At 41.5% G+C, this 16,268-nt stretch overlaps 1 protein-coding gene across 10 annotated transcripts in view; it reads left to right on the top strand.

Annotated features, from left to right (window-relative positions):
* LOC139531562 (protein AF-10-like) overlaps positions 1 to 16,268 on the top strand; it is a 92,843-nt gene that overhangs the window by 14,177 nt on the left and 62,398 nt on the right. For 6 of the 10 annotated variants that reach the window (XR_011666391.1, XM_071328117.1, XM_071328115.1 and 3 more), the window contains exons 2-3: positions 1,265 to 1,344; positions 5,550 to 5,604. Coding sequence is in view for 9 of the 10 variants with exons in the window: in XM_071328117.1 (XP_071184218.1) it covers positions 1,265 to 1,344; positions 5,550 to 5,604 (135 nt within the window). In the remaining variant the exon portion in view is untranslated. Of the gene's footprint in view, positions 1 to 1,264; positions 1,345 to 5,549; positions 5,605 to 11,723; positions 11,785 to 16,268 lie in introns of all 10 variants that reach the window. The other 4 variants (XM_071328120.1, XM_071328119.1, XM_071328118.1 and 1 more) reach the window with 3 other exon arrangements.

Raw genomic sequence — 16,268 nt, 5'->3', positions numbered from 1 at the left:
CAATAAATTAGCAAAATGTTCTAATAATTCGTTTGAACTTTTTAAATATGGGGTATTGTGTGTAGATGGGTGAGAAATAACATCAATTGAATCCATTTTTAATTCAGGCTGTAACACAGCAACGTGGAATAATTCAAGGGGTATGAATACTTTGAGGGCAAAATTTGACTAAACCCAGTGGTATCGTGGTGTTACTCGGTATCGTGGTGTTACTCGGTATCGTGGTGTTACTCGGTATCGTGGTGTTACTCGGTATCGTGGTGTTAGTCGGTATCGTGGTGTTAGTCGGTATCGTGGTGTTACTCGGTATCGTGGTGTTAGTCGGTATCGTGGTGTTACTCGGTATCGTGGTGTTACTCGGTATCGTGGTGATACTCGGTATCGTGGTGATACTCGGTATCGTGGTGTTACTCGGTATCGTGGTGTTACTCGGTATCGTGGTGATACTGCTCGGTATGGTGATACCGCTCAGTCTGGTGATACTTGGCCTGGTGTCATGTCGTTAGCAGAATGTTGGTCATGTGACAACCGCACTCTGCAAATAGGCACATTTTCCTGCAGTTTATACTGTTTTTTTGCGTGTTTCCATGCACATATTTTTTGGACCCTCACCAGTTTGCATCCCTGCCTTTAATAACCCAGTACTGTCCTCTCTGCAGCGTGCTGCTATGGCATTGTGGTGTGTGGTATTAACCCAGTGTTGTCTTCTCTGCAGAGTGCTGCTATGGCATCGTGGTGTGTGGTATTAACCCAGTGTTGTCCTCTGCAGAGTGCTGCTATGGCATCGTGGTGTGTGGTATTAACCCAGTGTTGTCCTCTGCAGAGTGCTGCTATGGCATCGTGGTGTGTGGTATTAACCCAGTGTTGTCCTCTCTGCAGCGTGCTGCTATGGCATCGTGGTGTGTGGTATTAACCCAGTGTTGTCCTCTGCAGAGTGCTGCTATGGCATCGTGGTGTGTGGTATTAACCCAGTGTTGTCCTCTCTGCAGCGTGCTATGGCATCGTGGTGTGTGGTATTAACCCAGTGTTGTCCTCTCTGCAGCGTGCTGCTATGGCATCGTGGTGTGTGGTATTAACCCAGTGTTGTCCTCTCTGCAGCGTGCTGCTATGGCATCGTGGTGTGTGGTATTAACCCAGTGTTGTCCTCTGCAGAGTGCTGCTATGGCATCGTGGTGTGTGGTATTAACCCAGTGTTGTCCTCTCTGCAGCGTGCTGCTATGGCATCGTGGTGTGTGGTATTAACCCAGTGTTGTCCTCTCTGCAGCGTGCTATGGCATCGTGCAGGTGCCCACTGGACCCTGGTTCTGCAGGAAGTGTGAATCTCAGGAGAGAGCAGCCAGAGTGGTGAGTCTGACCAATAGAGTATCAACACCGTATTCTCAGCACTGTGTTTTATACTACAGTTTACGCTAATATTTAGCCGGTACTTAATAGGAAATTGTGTTATTTCTTTTTGGTACTTACTTCAAAGTACTCAACACAATTGGCAACTACCTGGTAGCAAAGAGTACCGTATGGTGCTTATATTAAAGGATCCAAAACAAGTAGTACATTGGTTATTACAGTGTAAAATGTTACACGGTGGCAAGATCTGACAGAGCCAGTCAGCCATGGTAGCATCAGACATGCTTAAGAACCCCACAGTCTATTTCTCATAGGGAAAAAAACAGCATCCTTGCCTGTACTTTCCTCATCCTGGCTGTAGAAACAGTTAAACAGTGCGGTCATACTCGCTTGTGATATTGTGTGGACAGAAATTGGCGGGAAGAGGATTTTCTTATTTTTTCTTGTGAGGGATGGTAGGCATCCGGTGGGAGTAGCTGGTGTGAAATGGGCAGGACTGGAGGGATACACACACAACACTCTCGCTCTATCACACACACGGGAAACGGAAACCGTCTTGGGCAGCAGATAGTGGGTTTGTGTTTTTAGGAGAGGTTGGGGACAACTAGGCTCTCCCTTCCGCATAGTAGTAACCACACAGTATGACAGAGCTGGATGTGGGAGCTATGGCATCGAAGCCCACTTACACCTATTTGATAGTGTTGGATCAGTGATTACTGAAAATACTGGGTGTGTAAGAGTGTGTATGAGAGAAAGGGAGTAGGGTACATGTTTGCGTGTGTATCTATAGTATGTAGTGCCTTCAGAAGGTATTCACACCCCTTGACTTTTTTCAGATTTTGTTGTGTTAGTCTGAATTTAAAATAGATGAAATTGAGATTTTGTTGTCACTGGCCTGCACACACAATACCCCATATGTCAAAGTGGAATTATGTTTTTCAAAATTTCTACAAATTAATAAAAAATGAAAAGGTGAAATGTCTTGAGTCAATAAGTATTAAAAAGTCCTTAATTAACAAGTCACATAATAAGTTGCATGGACTCACTCAGTGTGCAATAACAGTGTTAAGCATGATTTCTGAATGACTTCTGTACCCCACAGGGAGGCCAATGGGGACTTTAAAACAGTTACAGAGTTTAATGGCTGTGATATGAGAAAACTGAGGATGGATCAACAACATTGTAGTTTTTCCACAATACTAACTTAAATGACAGAGTGAGAAGAAGGAAGCTTGTACGTAATACAAATATTACAAAATACTGTTTGCAACAAGGCACTCATTTGATTTATTAAGAACGGCATTAGTTGATGCCAATGGCGACAGTCTTACTGGCGTCTGACACATAACGAAAAATACATTACAGACAAAAGACTTTACACTTTACATGTTCATGTTTTTTTTTGTGTGTGTGTGTGTGTGTGTGTGTGTGTGTGTGTGTGTGTGTGTGTGTGTGTGTGTGTGTGTGTGTGTGTGTGTGTGTGTGTGTGTGTGTGTGTGTGTGTGTGTGTGTGTGTGTGTGTGTGTGTGTGTGTGTGCGTGCGCGCGTGTGCGTGCATATCTGCATCGATCAGTTACACATACATGACGGTACATACACACAACAAGTAGGTCACATGGGGGAGAGGCGTTGTGCCGTAAGGTGTTGGGGCTCCCGAGTGGCGCAGCGGTCCAAGGCACTGCATCTCAGTGCTAGAGGCGTCACTACAGACCCTGGTTCGATTCCAGGCTGTATCACAACCGGCCGTGATTGGGAGTCCCAAAGGGCGGCGCACAATTGACCCGGCGTTGTTAGGGTTTGGCTGGGGTAGGCCGTCATTGTCAATAAGATTTTGTTCTTAACTGACTTACCTAGTTAAATAAAGGTGTAAAAATAAAAAATAAAAATCGGCCAAATCGGTGTCCAAAATACAGATTTCCGATTGTTATAAACTTGAAATCGGCCCTAATTAATCGGCCATTCCGATTAATCGGTCAACCTCTAATTCCCAGTCATGTGAAATCCATAGATTAGGGCCTAATGAATTTATTTCAGTTGACTGATTTCCCTATATGAACTGTAACTCAGTAAAATCTTTGAAATTGTTGCATGTTGCGTTTATATTTTTGTTCAGTGTAGCTTTAAGTCAAAACTGTAACTCGGCCACTCAGGATTTTTTTTATTTTTACCAATGACCTGCCACTAGCATTAAACAAAGCATGTGTGTCCATGTATGCTTATGATTCAAACATATACGCATAAGCAACCACTGCTAATGAAGTCACTGAAACCCTTAAAGAGTTGCAGTCTGTTTTGGAATGGGTGGCCAGTAACAAACTGCTCCTGAACATCTCTAAAACTAAGAGCATTGTATTTGGTACTAATCATTCCCTAAGTTCTAGACATCAGCTGAATCTGGTAACGAATGGTGTGGCTGTTGAACAAGTTGAGGAGACTAAATTACTTGGTGTTAGCTTAGACTGTAAACTGTCAGGGTCAAAATATATATTCAATGGTTGTAAAGACACACAGACACTCACCCCACCAGATATGCCACCAGGGGTCTTTTCTCAGTGCCCAGGTCCAGAACAAATTCAAGTAAACATACCAGTATTATACAGAGACATGAGTGCATGGAACTCCCTTCCATCTTGTATAGTGCAAGTATACATGGTTTCAAAAATGTTGTTTTCTTTTTTATGTAACCTTTTATTTAACTAGGCAAGTCGGTTAAGAACACATTCTTATTTTCAATGACGGCCTAGGAACGGTGGGATAACTGCCTTGTTCAGGGGCAGAACGACAGATTTTTACCTTGTCAGCTCGGGGATTCAATCTTGCAACCTTACGGTTAACTAGTCCAACGATCTAACCACCTGATTACATTGCAATCCACGAGGAACCTGCCTGTTACGCGAATGCAGTAAGAAGCCAAGGTAAGTTGCTAGCTAGCATTAAACTTATCTTATAAAAAACAATCAATCAATCATAATCACTAGTTAACTACATATGGTTGATGATATTACTAGTTTATCTAGCGTGTCCTGCGTTGCATATAATCTATGTGGTGGCATTCGCGAAAAAGGACTGTCGTTGCTCCAACGTGTACCTAACCATAAACATCAACGCCTTTCTTAAATTCAATACAAAGTATATATTTTTAAACCTGCATATTTAGTTAATATTGCCTGCTAACATGAATTTCATTTAACTAGGAAAAATGGTGTCACTTCTCTTGCAACAGAGTCGGGGTATATGCAGCAGTTTGGCCCGCCTGGCTCATTGCAAACTGTGTGAAGACTATTTCTTCCTAACAAAGACAGCCAACTTCGCCAAACGGGAGATGATTTAACAAAAGCGCATTTGCGAATAAAGCACAATCATTGCACGACTGTACCTAACCATAAACATCAATGCCTTTCTTAAAATCAATACACAGAAGTATATATTTTTAAACCTGCATATTTAGCTAAAATAAATCCAGGTTAGCAGGCAATATTAACCAGGTGAAATTGTGTCACTTCTCTTGCGTTCATTGCACGTAGAGTAAGGGTATATGCAACAGTTTGGGCCGCCTGGCTCGTTGCGAACTAATTTGCCAGAATTTTATGTAATTATGAAATAACATTGAAGGTTGTGCAATGTAACAGGAATATTTAGACTTATGGATGCCACCCGTTAGATAAAATACGTAACGGTTCCGTATTTCACTGAAACAATAAACATTTTGTTTTCGAGATGATAGTTTCCTGATTCTACCATATTAATGACCTATGGCTCGTATTTCTGTGTGTTATTATGTTATAATTAAGTCTATGATTTGATAGAGCAGTCTGACTGAGCGATGGTAGTCACCAGCAGGCTCGTAAGCATTCATTCAAACAGCACTTTCGTGCGTTTTGCCAGCAGCTCTTCGCAGTGCTTCAAGCATTGCGCTGTTTATGACTTCAAGCCTATCAACTCCCGAGATTAGGCTGGTGTAACTGATATGAAATTTTTCTCAAAACATGTTTTCGCTTTGTCATTATGGGGTATTGTGTGTAGATGGGTGAGATCATTTGTTTTATTTATTCCATTTAGATTTCAGGCTATAACACAACCAAATGTGGAATAAGTCAAGGGGTATGAATACTTTCTGAAGGCACTGTATATATTTTTGTGTGTAATTGTATGGTAAAGAGTTTTGCTAAAGGTCCATGTTTCCCCCCTGTCTCCTTTCTCTGCAGAGGTGTGAGCTGTGCCCCCACAAAGATGGCGCCCTCAAGAGGACAGATAACGGAGGTAAGAATCATCTATCTAGGATAGGTGTGTTGTGTGTAACTGATTTTGTCTGGAGCAAAAACCTGTCCTTGTCATGGAGCCTCCATTCACGAGAGTACTCCCATCGAGTATTGGCACACACACACAGGTTGTTGGCATCCCACAAGGTTCTGTGGTTAGCCCATGCTGATTTTCTCTCATTAATGGGATGTGTTTGGTCTGCTTAATTAAGGTGCCGATTTATATGTATTGCGATTCTATGTGTTGCGATTTGATACTGTGATTTTATTGCGATTCGATGTTCCAAACATATTGCTCGCCATATGTCTGCTGCAGAGGGACAAGAGAGAGCCATGAGAAAATTAGTTTCGATCAGTCATGGAAATAAATAGTCAGTCATGAAAAACAAATTGGCTCCTTATTTAAAAAGAAGATGGAGAACAACCTATAAAGAACACATACTGGAGTTTTGGTGTAGGTACAGCCAACTAGCGCAAATAAATAGCATATTAGTATATATTATGCGATCTGTTAGAATCATAGAAATGTAATGAGTAGGCTAATAAGTCTATATACAATGTGATCAAATGAGATGAGATAAGGGAGGTAAAGGCAAAAAAAAGACCATGGTGGCGAAGTAAATGCAGTATAGTAAAACACTGGAATGGTAGATTTGCAGTGTGAGTGTGCAAAGTAGAGATAGAAATAATGGGGTGCAAAGGAGCAAAATAAATACAGTAGGGGGAGAGGTAGTTGTTTGGGCTAAATTATAGATGGGCTATGTACAGGTGCAGTAATCTGTGAGCTGTTCTGACAGCTGGTGCTTAAAGCTAGTGAGGGAGATAAGTGTTTCCAGTTTCAGAGATTTTTGTAGTTCGTTCCAGTCATTGGCAGCAGAGAACTGGAAGGAGAGGCGGCCAAAGGAAGAATTGGTTTTGGGGGTGACCAGAGAGATATACCTGCTGGAGCGCGTGCTACAGGTGGGTGCTGCTATGGTGACCAGCGAGCTGAGATAAGGGGGGACTTTACCTAGCAGGGTCTTGTAGATGACCTGGAGCCAGTGGGTTTGGCGACGAGTATGAAGCGAGGGTCAGCCAACGAGAGCGTACAGGTCGCAGTGGTGGGTAGTATATGGGGCTTTGGTGACAAAACGGATGAAACTGTGATAGACTGCATCCAATTTATTGAGTAGGGTATTGGAGGCTATTTTGTAAATGACATCGCCGAAGTCGAGGATCGGTAGGATGGTCAGTTTTACAAGGGTATGTTTGGCAGCATGAGTGAAGGATGCTTTGTTGCTAAATAGGAAGTCAATTCTAGATTTAACTTTGGATTAGAGATGTTTGATGTGAGTCTGGAAGGAGAGTTTACAGTCTAACCAGACACCTAGGTATTTGTAGTTGTCCACATATTCTAAGTCAGAACCGTCCAGAGTAGTGATGTTGGACGGGCGGGCAGGTGCAGGCAGCGATCGGTTGAAGAGCATGCATTTAGTTTTACTTGTATTTAAGAGCAATTGGAGGCCACGGAAGGAGAGTTGTATGGCATTGAAGCTCGTCTGGAGGGTTGTTAACACAGTGTCCAAAGAAGGGCCAGAAGTATACAGAATGGTGTTGTCTGCGTAGAGGTGGATCAGAGACTCACCAGCAGCAAGAGCGACATCATTGATGTATACAGAGAAGAGAGTCGGTCCAGGAATTGAACCCTGTGGCACGCCCATAGAGACTGCCAGAGGCCCGGACAACAGGCCCTCCGATTTGACACACTGAATTCTATCAGAGAAGTAGTTGGTGAACCAGGCGAGCCAATCATTTGAGAAACCAAGGCTATCGAGTCTGCCAATGAGGATGTGGTGATTGACAGAGTCGAAAGCCTTGGCCAGGTCAATGAATACGTCTGCACAGTATTGTACAGACTTAACATGGTCAACACACACCCGCATAGTCGTGAAGAGGGCACGACAGCGCCTCTTCCCCCTCAGGAAGCTGAAAAGATTTGGCATGGGCTCTTCAATCATCCAGAAGTTCTACAGCTGCACCATCGAGAGCATCTTGATGGACTGGTGCGGACAGCCCAGTACATCACTAGGGCCGAGCTCCCTGCCATCCAGGACCTCTATATAAGGCGTGTCAGAGGAAGGACAGAAGAATTGGCAAAGACTTCAGCCACCCAAACCATAGTCTGTTCACTGCTACCGTCTGGCAAACGGTACCGGAGCATTGGCTCTCGGACCAACAGGTTCCGAGACCACGTCTAGCCCCAAGCCATAAGACTGCTAAATAATTAATTTAATGGTTACACGGACTATCTGTGCTGACCCTATCTTGCACTGACTCTATGCACACTCACAAGACTATATAAACACACTACACTGACACCCGCACACATTTACATACACACTACATACGCGCACACACACACGCATACGACACAAGACAAATACCCACACACACATACACTTTAACACTCATATGCTTCTGCTACTCTGTTCTTTGTTTCTCTTATCTATCCTGATGCTTAGCTACTTTACCCTGCCTTCTTGCACATATCTACCTAAAATACTTTAAATAGCTACAGTTGAAGTCGGAAGTTTGCATACACCTTAGCCAAATACATTAAACTCAGTTTTTCACAATTCCTGACATTTAATCCTAGTAATAATTCCCTGTCTTAGGTCAGTTAGGATCACCACTTTATTTTAAGAATGTGAAATAGTAGAGAGAATTATTTATTTCAGCTTTTATTTCTTTAATCACATTCCTAGTGCGTCAGAGGTTTACATGCACTCAATTAGAATTTGGTAGCATTGCCTTTAAATGGTTTAATATGGGTCAAACGTTTCGGGTAGCCTTCCACAAGCTTCCCACAATAAGTTGGGTGAGTTTTGGCCCATTCCTCCTGACAGAGCTGGTGTAACTGAGTCAGGTTTGTAGGCCTCCTTGCTCGCACACGCTTTTTCAGTTCTGCCCGCAAATTTTCTATAGGATTGAGGTCAGGGCTTTGTGATGGCCACTTTAATACCTTGACTTTTGTTGTTCTTAAGCCATTTTGACACAACTTTGGAAGTATGCTTGGGGCCATTGTCCATTTGGAAGACCCATTTGTGACCAAGCTCTAACTTCCTGACTGATGTCTTCAGATGTTGCTTCAATATATCCACATCATTTTCCTACCTCATGATGCCATCTATTTTGTGAAGTGCACCAGTCCCTCCTGCAGCAAAGCACCCCCACAACATGATGCTGCCACCCCCGTGCTTCACGGTTGGGATGGCGTTCTTCGGCTTGCAAGCCTCCCCCTTTTTCCTCCAAACATAACGATGGTCATTATGGCCAAAGAGTTCTATTTTTGTTTCATCGGACCAGAGGACATTTCTGCAAAAAGTACGATCTTTGTCCCCATGTGCAGATGCAAACTGTAGTCTGGCTTTTTTTTATGGCGGTTTTGGAGCAGTGGCTTCTCCCTTGCTGAGCGGGTATATCGATATAGTACTCATTTTACTGTGGATATAGATACTTTTGTACCTGTTTCCTCCAGCATCTTCACAAGGTTCTTTGCTGTTGTTCTGGGATTGATTTGCACTTTTCGCACAAAAGTAAGTTCCTCTCTAGAAGACAGAATGCGTCTCCTTCCTGAGCGGTATGACGGCTGCGTGGTCCCATGGTGTTTATACAGATGAACGTGGTACCTTCAGGCATTTGGAAATTGCTCCCAAGGATGAACCAGACTTGTGGTCTACAATTGTTTTTCTGAGGTCTTGGCTGATTTCTTTGGATTTTCCCATGATGTCAAGCAAAGAGGCACTGAGTGTGAATGTAGGCCTTGAAATACATCCACAGGTACACCTCCAATTGACTCAAATTATGTCAATTAGCCTATCAGAAGCTTCTAAAGCCATTACATTTTTGGGAATTTTCCAAGCTGTTTAAAGCAACAGTCAACTTTGTGTATGTAAACTTATGACCCAATGGAATTGTGATACAGTGAAATAATCTGTCTGTAAACAATTGTTGGAAAAATTACTTGTTATGCACAAAGTAGATGTACTAACCGACTTGCCAAAACTATAGTTTGTTAACAAGAAATTTGTGGAGTGGTAGAAAACTAGTTTTAATGACTCCAACTTATGTGTATGTTAACTTCTGACTTCAACTGTATATACAGCTCCATTCTTGTGAATTTTATTCCTTTTGTGTTACTTTTTTTATTTGTATCATCTTTTAACTCTATTGTTGGGAAGGGCTCGTAAAGCAAGCATTTCACGGTTAAATATACACCCGTTGTATCTGTGACGAATAACTTTTTATTTTATTTATTTTGAAAAGATGTTATATTCAGATAAAAAATTTAGAATATTCTTCACCTATTTCTCTCTGATTCAGGACATGTCTTAGCACAAGCAACATGTTTGCACCACCACCACCAGCAGGATTAGCCCTAGCTCCATAATCTTTTCTAGCTCAATGTACTTAGCTAGCTGGTTAGCAATTAGCATTAGCGGCTGCTGCTTTTTTTTAGGCACATGTGAAGCTTGATAAGACTAACTAACAGTTTGTGTAGATAAAGATACACAAACTAATAGTATAATACAGAAAACATGTGGATTGATGTGAAGAAGTAAAGTTGGAATAAGCATCATCCTTGTTTCTTGACTGCATGGGCTAGCTAACAGAAGCATGCATTGCAGACTCAGCTTGAGTGAGTGAATCTAACAGCCAGCTGTGCCAGCTTGAGTGACGGGGCGGGGCATGGTGTGTGTGGAAAGCAAGCAGCCGCATTCGAGAGGGAGGGAGACTGGAGAGAGATGACAGAGTAAACTATAGGGCTTCAAAAAATTGCAGCCTCTTGCGACATGGATATTGCACATGTCAACCTCGCAATTTCGATTAAATTTAGATGAATTGTGCAGCCCTACGTGTGTGATGTTGTGAAGTATACTTTTTTATGTTTTTATGAGGGGGCGGGCCAGGCTGGGGTTAACAGGGCTCTGAGGAGGTTCCTCTGGGTTCACCAGGAGGCCAGTGTGTGTGTGTGTGTGTGTGTGTGTGTGTGTGTGTGTGTGTGTGTGTGTGTGTGTGTGTGTGTGTGTGTGTGTGTGTGTGTGTGTGTGTGTGTGTGTGTGTGTGTGTGTGTGTGTGTGTGTGTGTGTGTGTTGGAGAGAGGCACAGCTGTAGGATTGTGACCTGGCCTGTGGGGAGACATCAAAACATCACACACCGTTTTACTGCTAGATCTTTTGTAGCTCTCTCCCCCTCTCTCGTGCGGTAGTAGTCCCAGGTGTTTTTTAGGTGAGGCTGCTGCCTGCAGTGCCAGAAGGTAAACAGGGATTAATCTGTTAGGTAAACGTCTGGCTTGGTTTCAAGTGGTATACTTCACATGAGGTACAGCACAGGGAGACAGAGAGCAATCTGTAACTGTGTTTTTGTGTGTCAGGGTTTCCGTTAACTGGTAATAGCTGTTTTTTTAAATGTTTGTTTTGTTGAGCCAATAAGTAAAATTGGCCCCGACCTATTGACCGGGGGATAAAATCCCATTGCGACATAATGCTTTTTAGCCTATTCATTGTTGGGAATACCAGTTGATGTAAATACATTTGACCAGTCCTGCTTACCGGTCTATGGGTTAATTTACTTAATTTAGTGGAATTAAATTGCCGCTTGTGTGTATTCGTTTTGTACAGTGCCTTCACAAAGTATTCATACCTCTTGACTTATTCCACATTTTGTTATAGCCTGAATTCAAAATGGATTACAAATTTTTTTTTTACACACAATACCCCATAATTACAATGTGGAAACAAGTTTTTAAGTTTATTGAAAGTGAAATATGTAATTCACATAAATATTCGCACCACTGAGTCAATACTTTGTAGAATCACCTTTTGGTAGCGATTACAGCTGCGAGTCTTTCTGGGTAAGTTTCAGAGCTTTCCACACCTGGATTGTGTAACATTAGACCATTTATTATTTTCAGAATTATTCGAGCTCTGTGAAATTGGTTCTTGATCATTGCTAGGCAACCATTTTCAGGTCTTACCATAGATTTTGAAGTAGATTTAAGTCAAAACTAACTCAGCCTCTCAGGAACATTCACATCTTCTTGGTAAGCAACTCCAGTGTAGATTTGACCTTGTGTTTTAGGTTATTGTCCTGCTGGAAGGTGAATTCATCTCGGTGTCTGGTGGAAAGCCGACTGAACCAGGTATTCCTCTAGGATTTTGCCTATGCTTAGCTCCATTCTGTAATTTTTTAAATTTTTATTCTGTATTTTACCCCCTTTCTCTCCCCAATTTTGATCTTGTCTCATCGCTGCAATTCCCCGACAGGCTCAGGAGAGGCAAAGGTCGAGTCATACGTCCTCCGAAACATGACCCACCAAACTGCGCTTCTTAAGTAGCCAGCTGCACCAATGTGTCGGAGGAAACACCGTTCAACTGACGACCGAAGTCAGCCTGCAGGCGCCCGGCCTGCCACAAGGAGTCACTAGAGCGCGATGAGCCAAGTAAAGCCCCTCCGGCCAAACCCTCCCCTAACCCGGACGACGCTGGGCCAATTGTGCGCCGCCCTATGGGACTCCCGGTCACGTCCGGTTGTGACACAGCCTGGGATCAAACCCGGGTCTGTAATGACTCCTCAAGCACTGCGATGCAGTGTCTTAGACTGCTGCGCCACTTGGGAGGCCCCTGTTTCTTATTTTATCCTGAAAAAGCCCCAGTTCTTAACCTCTCTAGGTAGGGTATGTGGGATGCTAACGTTCCACTTGGCCAAAAGCCAGTAAAAATGCAGCGCGGCAAATTCAAATAAATTACTATAAAAATCAATCTTTCATGGAATCACACATGAAAGACACCAAATTAAAGCTAAACATGTTGTGAATCCAGCCAACATGATTTCCAGCCAACTGATTTCAAAAAGGATTTACGGCGAATGCACACCAAACGATTATGTTAGGTCAGTACATAGCCACAGAAAAACACAGCCATTTTCCCAGCCAAAGATAGGAGTCACAAAAAGCAGAAATAGAGATAAAATTAATCACTAACCTTTGATGATCTTCATCAGATGACACTCATAGGACATCATGTTACACAATACATGTATGTTTTGTTCGATAATGTGCATATTTATATCCACGTTCCATGTTCAGAAATGCCTCCAATATCCGGAGAAATTGCAGAGAGCCACGTCAAATAACAGAAATACTCATCATAAACTTTGATGAAAGAATCATGTTTTACATAGAATTAAAGATACACTTGTTCTTAATGCAACCGCTGTGTCAGATTTCAAAAAAAAATTGCGGAAAAAGCAAACCATGCAATAATCTGAGACGGCGCTCAGATATAACCAACATTTCTCCGCCATGTTGGAGTCAACAGAAATACGAAATTCCATCATAAATATTCCCTTACCTTTGATCTTCATCAGAATGCACTCCCAGGAATCCTAGTTCCACAATAAATTGTTGTTTTGTTCGATAATGTCCATTAATTATGTCCAAGTAGCTACTTTTGCGAGCACGTTTAGTACCCATGTCCAAACGCTCGCGCAGGTCCAGGCGAACGTCGGACGAAAACTTAAAAAAGTTATATTACAGGTCGAATAAACTTGTCAAACTAAGTAGAGAATCAATCTTCAGGATGTTGTTATCATAAATATTGAATAACGTTCCAACCTGAGAATTCCTTTGTGTCTACAGAAGTAATGGAACGCAAGGCGATATCATGTGGAATGCGCGTGACCAGGAACTGGCTCTCTGCCAGACCACTGACTGAAACACCTCCCCATCCGGCCCCACATCACAGTAGAGGCTTCATTCAACGTTCTACAGACTGTTGACATCTAGTGGAAGGCGTAAGAAGTGCAAACAGATCCATATCTTACTGGGATTTGAATAGGCGATGAGTTGAAAATCGACCAGCCTCAGAATTCTCACTTCCTGTTTGGATTTTTTCTCAGGTTTTTGCCTGCCATATAAGTTCTGTTATACTCACAGACATCATTCAAACAGTTTTAGAAACTTCAGAGTGTTTTCTATCCAATAGTAATAATAATATGCATATATTAGCATCTGGGACAGAGTAGGAGGCAGTTCACTCTGGGCACGCTATTCATCCAAAGTGAAAATGCTGCCCCCTATCCTAGAGAAGTTAACTATTACAAGCATACCCATAACAAGATGCAGCCAACACTATGCTTGAAAATATGGAGAGTGGTACTCAGTAATGTGTTGTATTGGATTTGACCCAAACTTTGTATTCAGGACCAAAAGTGAATTGCTTTGCGACATTTTTTGCAGCTAGGGGGTTTGGAAAAAATAACGTTCCCAATGTAAGCTGCCTATTTCTCAGGCCCAGATGCTAGAATATACATATAATTGACAGATGAGGATAGAAAACACTCTAAAGTTTCCAAAACTGTCAAAATATTGTCTGTGAGTATAACAGAACTGATTTTGCAGGCAAAAACCTGAGGAAATCCAACCCGGAAGTGCCTTTTATTTTGAAAAATCCCTGCCTTTCCTTCATTTAAAGGGATAAAAGATTCCTTTTCCTATGGTTTCCTCAGGGTGTGAACAGTCTTTAGACATAGTTTCAAGCTTTTATTCTGAAAAATGAGCGAGATTTATCAAAACGCGTCAGTGGATAGCTGAATGTCCTTTGATTAGTTAATGCGTGCGAAAGTTGTAGCTCAACATTTTCTTTATCTCTTTTATTGAATAGTTTACCGTCCGGTTGAAATATTATCGATTATTTATGTTAAAAACAACCTGAGGATTGATTATAAAAAACGTTTGACATGTTTCTACGAACTTTACGGATAATATTTGGAATTTTCGTCTGCCCTTCCAGACCGCTCGAGCCTGTTGATTTCTGAACATAACGCACCAACCAAATGGAGGTTTTTGGATATAAAAATAATATTTATCGAACAAAAGGAACATTTATTGTGTAACTGTGTGTCTCGTGAGTTCAAACATCTGAAGATCATCAAAGGTAAGCGATTAATTTTACTGCTTTTCTGACTTTAGTGTCCAATCTACATTGCTGCTAGCTGTAAGTAATGTTTTGTCTAGTGATCGATAAACTCACAAACGCTTGGATTGCTTTCGCTGTGAAGCATATTTTCAAAATCTGACACGATAGGAGGATTAACAACAAACTAAGCTGTGTTTTGGTATATTTCACTTGTGATTTCATGAAAATAAATATTTTTAGTAATTTATTTCAAATTTGTCGCTCTGCAATTCAGCGGTTGTTTACAAAATGATCCCGTTAAAGGGATCCGTGTGCCAAGAGGTTAACTTAAGTGCCTGGTTGCAAACAGGATGCATGTTTTGGAAAATGTGTATTCTATATAGGCTTCCTTTTGTCTCTCAATTAGGTTAGTATTGTGGAGTGATTACAATGTTGTTGATCCATCTTCAGTTTTTTTCCTACCACAGCCATTAAACTCAAACTGTTTTAAAGTCACCATTGGCCTCATGGTGAAATCCCTGAGTGGAGTTAGGAAGGACGCCTGTATCTTTATAGTGACTGGGTGTATTGATACACCATCCAAAGTGTAATTAATAACTTCACTATGCTCAAAGGGATATTCATGGTAAGCTTTTTATTTTATTTTTCACCCATCTACCATAAGGAGCCCTTCTTTTGGTCTGTGGTTGAATCTGTGGTTGAAATTCACTGCTCGACTGAGGGACCATACTGGTATTTTTTATCTGTAAGGTCCCTTTTTTGCACACAGTGAGTCCATGCAATTTATTATGTGACTTGTTAAGCAAATGTTTACTCCTGAACTTATGTAGGCTTTCCATAATAAATGTGTTGAATACTCAAGACATTTCAGCTTTTCATTTTTAATTCCACTTTCACAGCATGGCATATTGAATGTAGGCCAGTTACAAACACATCTCAATTTAATCACATGCTCACAGTATATAGATACAGAGCCCTTATCAGACAGCGCTTTTCTAAGTTCAATCATTGCGCAACATTTCTAAATGCAATCACGTGTAAAAAATAAAAAAAACAATGCTTGGGCCACGATTTAAAAAGAGCTACTGTTCATGTTTCTCAACTGGTAATTGAAACGCACTTCCAATTCGCCATTCAAATTGCCAACGGAAGGCAGGCTACATCAGCACGTCACACCACTTTGCAATGAGCTGGAGGCAGTATGCATTTGGAAAACATAAAGCTACTTTGTTTGAAACCTGAATGTTTTTCTACATATATTGAGGCATGTTTTACCTTGCTTCAAAGTAGCATAGGCAAAATCCGTGGTGGCAATAAAATTAAATAATTCCATATGCCATTGAAACCAGTAACCTGTTTCTCTCATGTTCTATTGGTTGTCAACTGTCTTTCATTTTCCAGTTGCCAAATATACATTCGCGCATAACCGACTGCCTTCTGTGCAATGCTGCTCTAATAATGTTGAGGAATAATATTTTATAAACATTTTAAGCAAAATGTTCTGATGTGTTGCATCAGATTTTTTAAATGTTTTTTTAAAATGTAGCTACTGTTGTATAAATTTGATTTGATTTTGATTTGAATTTGGGATCTATCACCCCACAACTGTCCCAGAGTCTTTGGGCTATTTCTCTCTCCAAACTGACCAATAGAATAGGTAAAATTGTCTACCATGTGGGATAGTAGATTGACGTAGGCTCATAGATGG

Source organism: Salvelinus alpinus, chromosome 10 (assembly GCF_045679555.1).
Source record: "Salvelinus alpinus chromosome 10, SLU_Salpinus.1, whole genome shotgun sequence".
Lineage (NCBI taxonomy): Eukaryota > Metazoa > Chordata > Actinopteri > Salmoniformes > Salmonidae > Salvelinus > Salvelinus alpinus.
The sequence above is the reverse complement of the archived record's forward strand: the minus strand, read 5'-3'. Positions and strand labels throughout refer to the sequence as shown.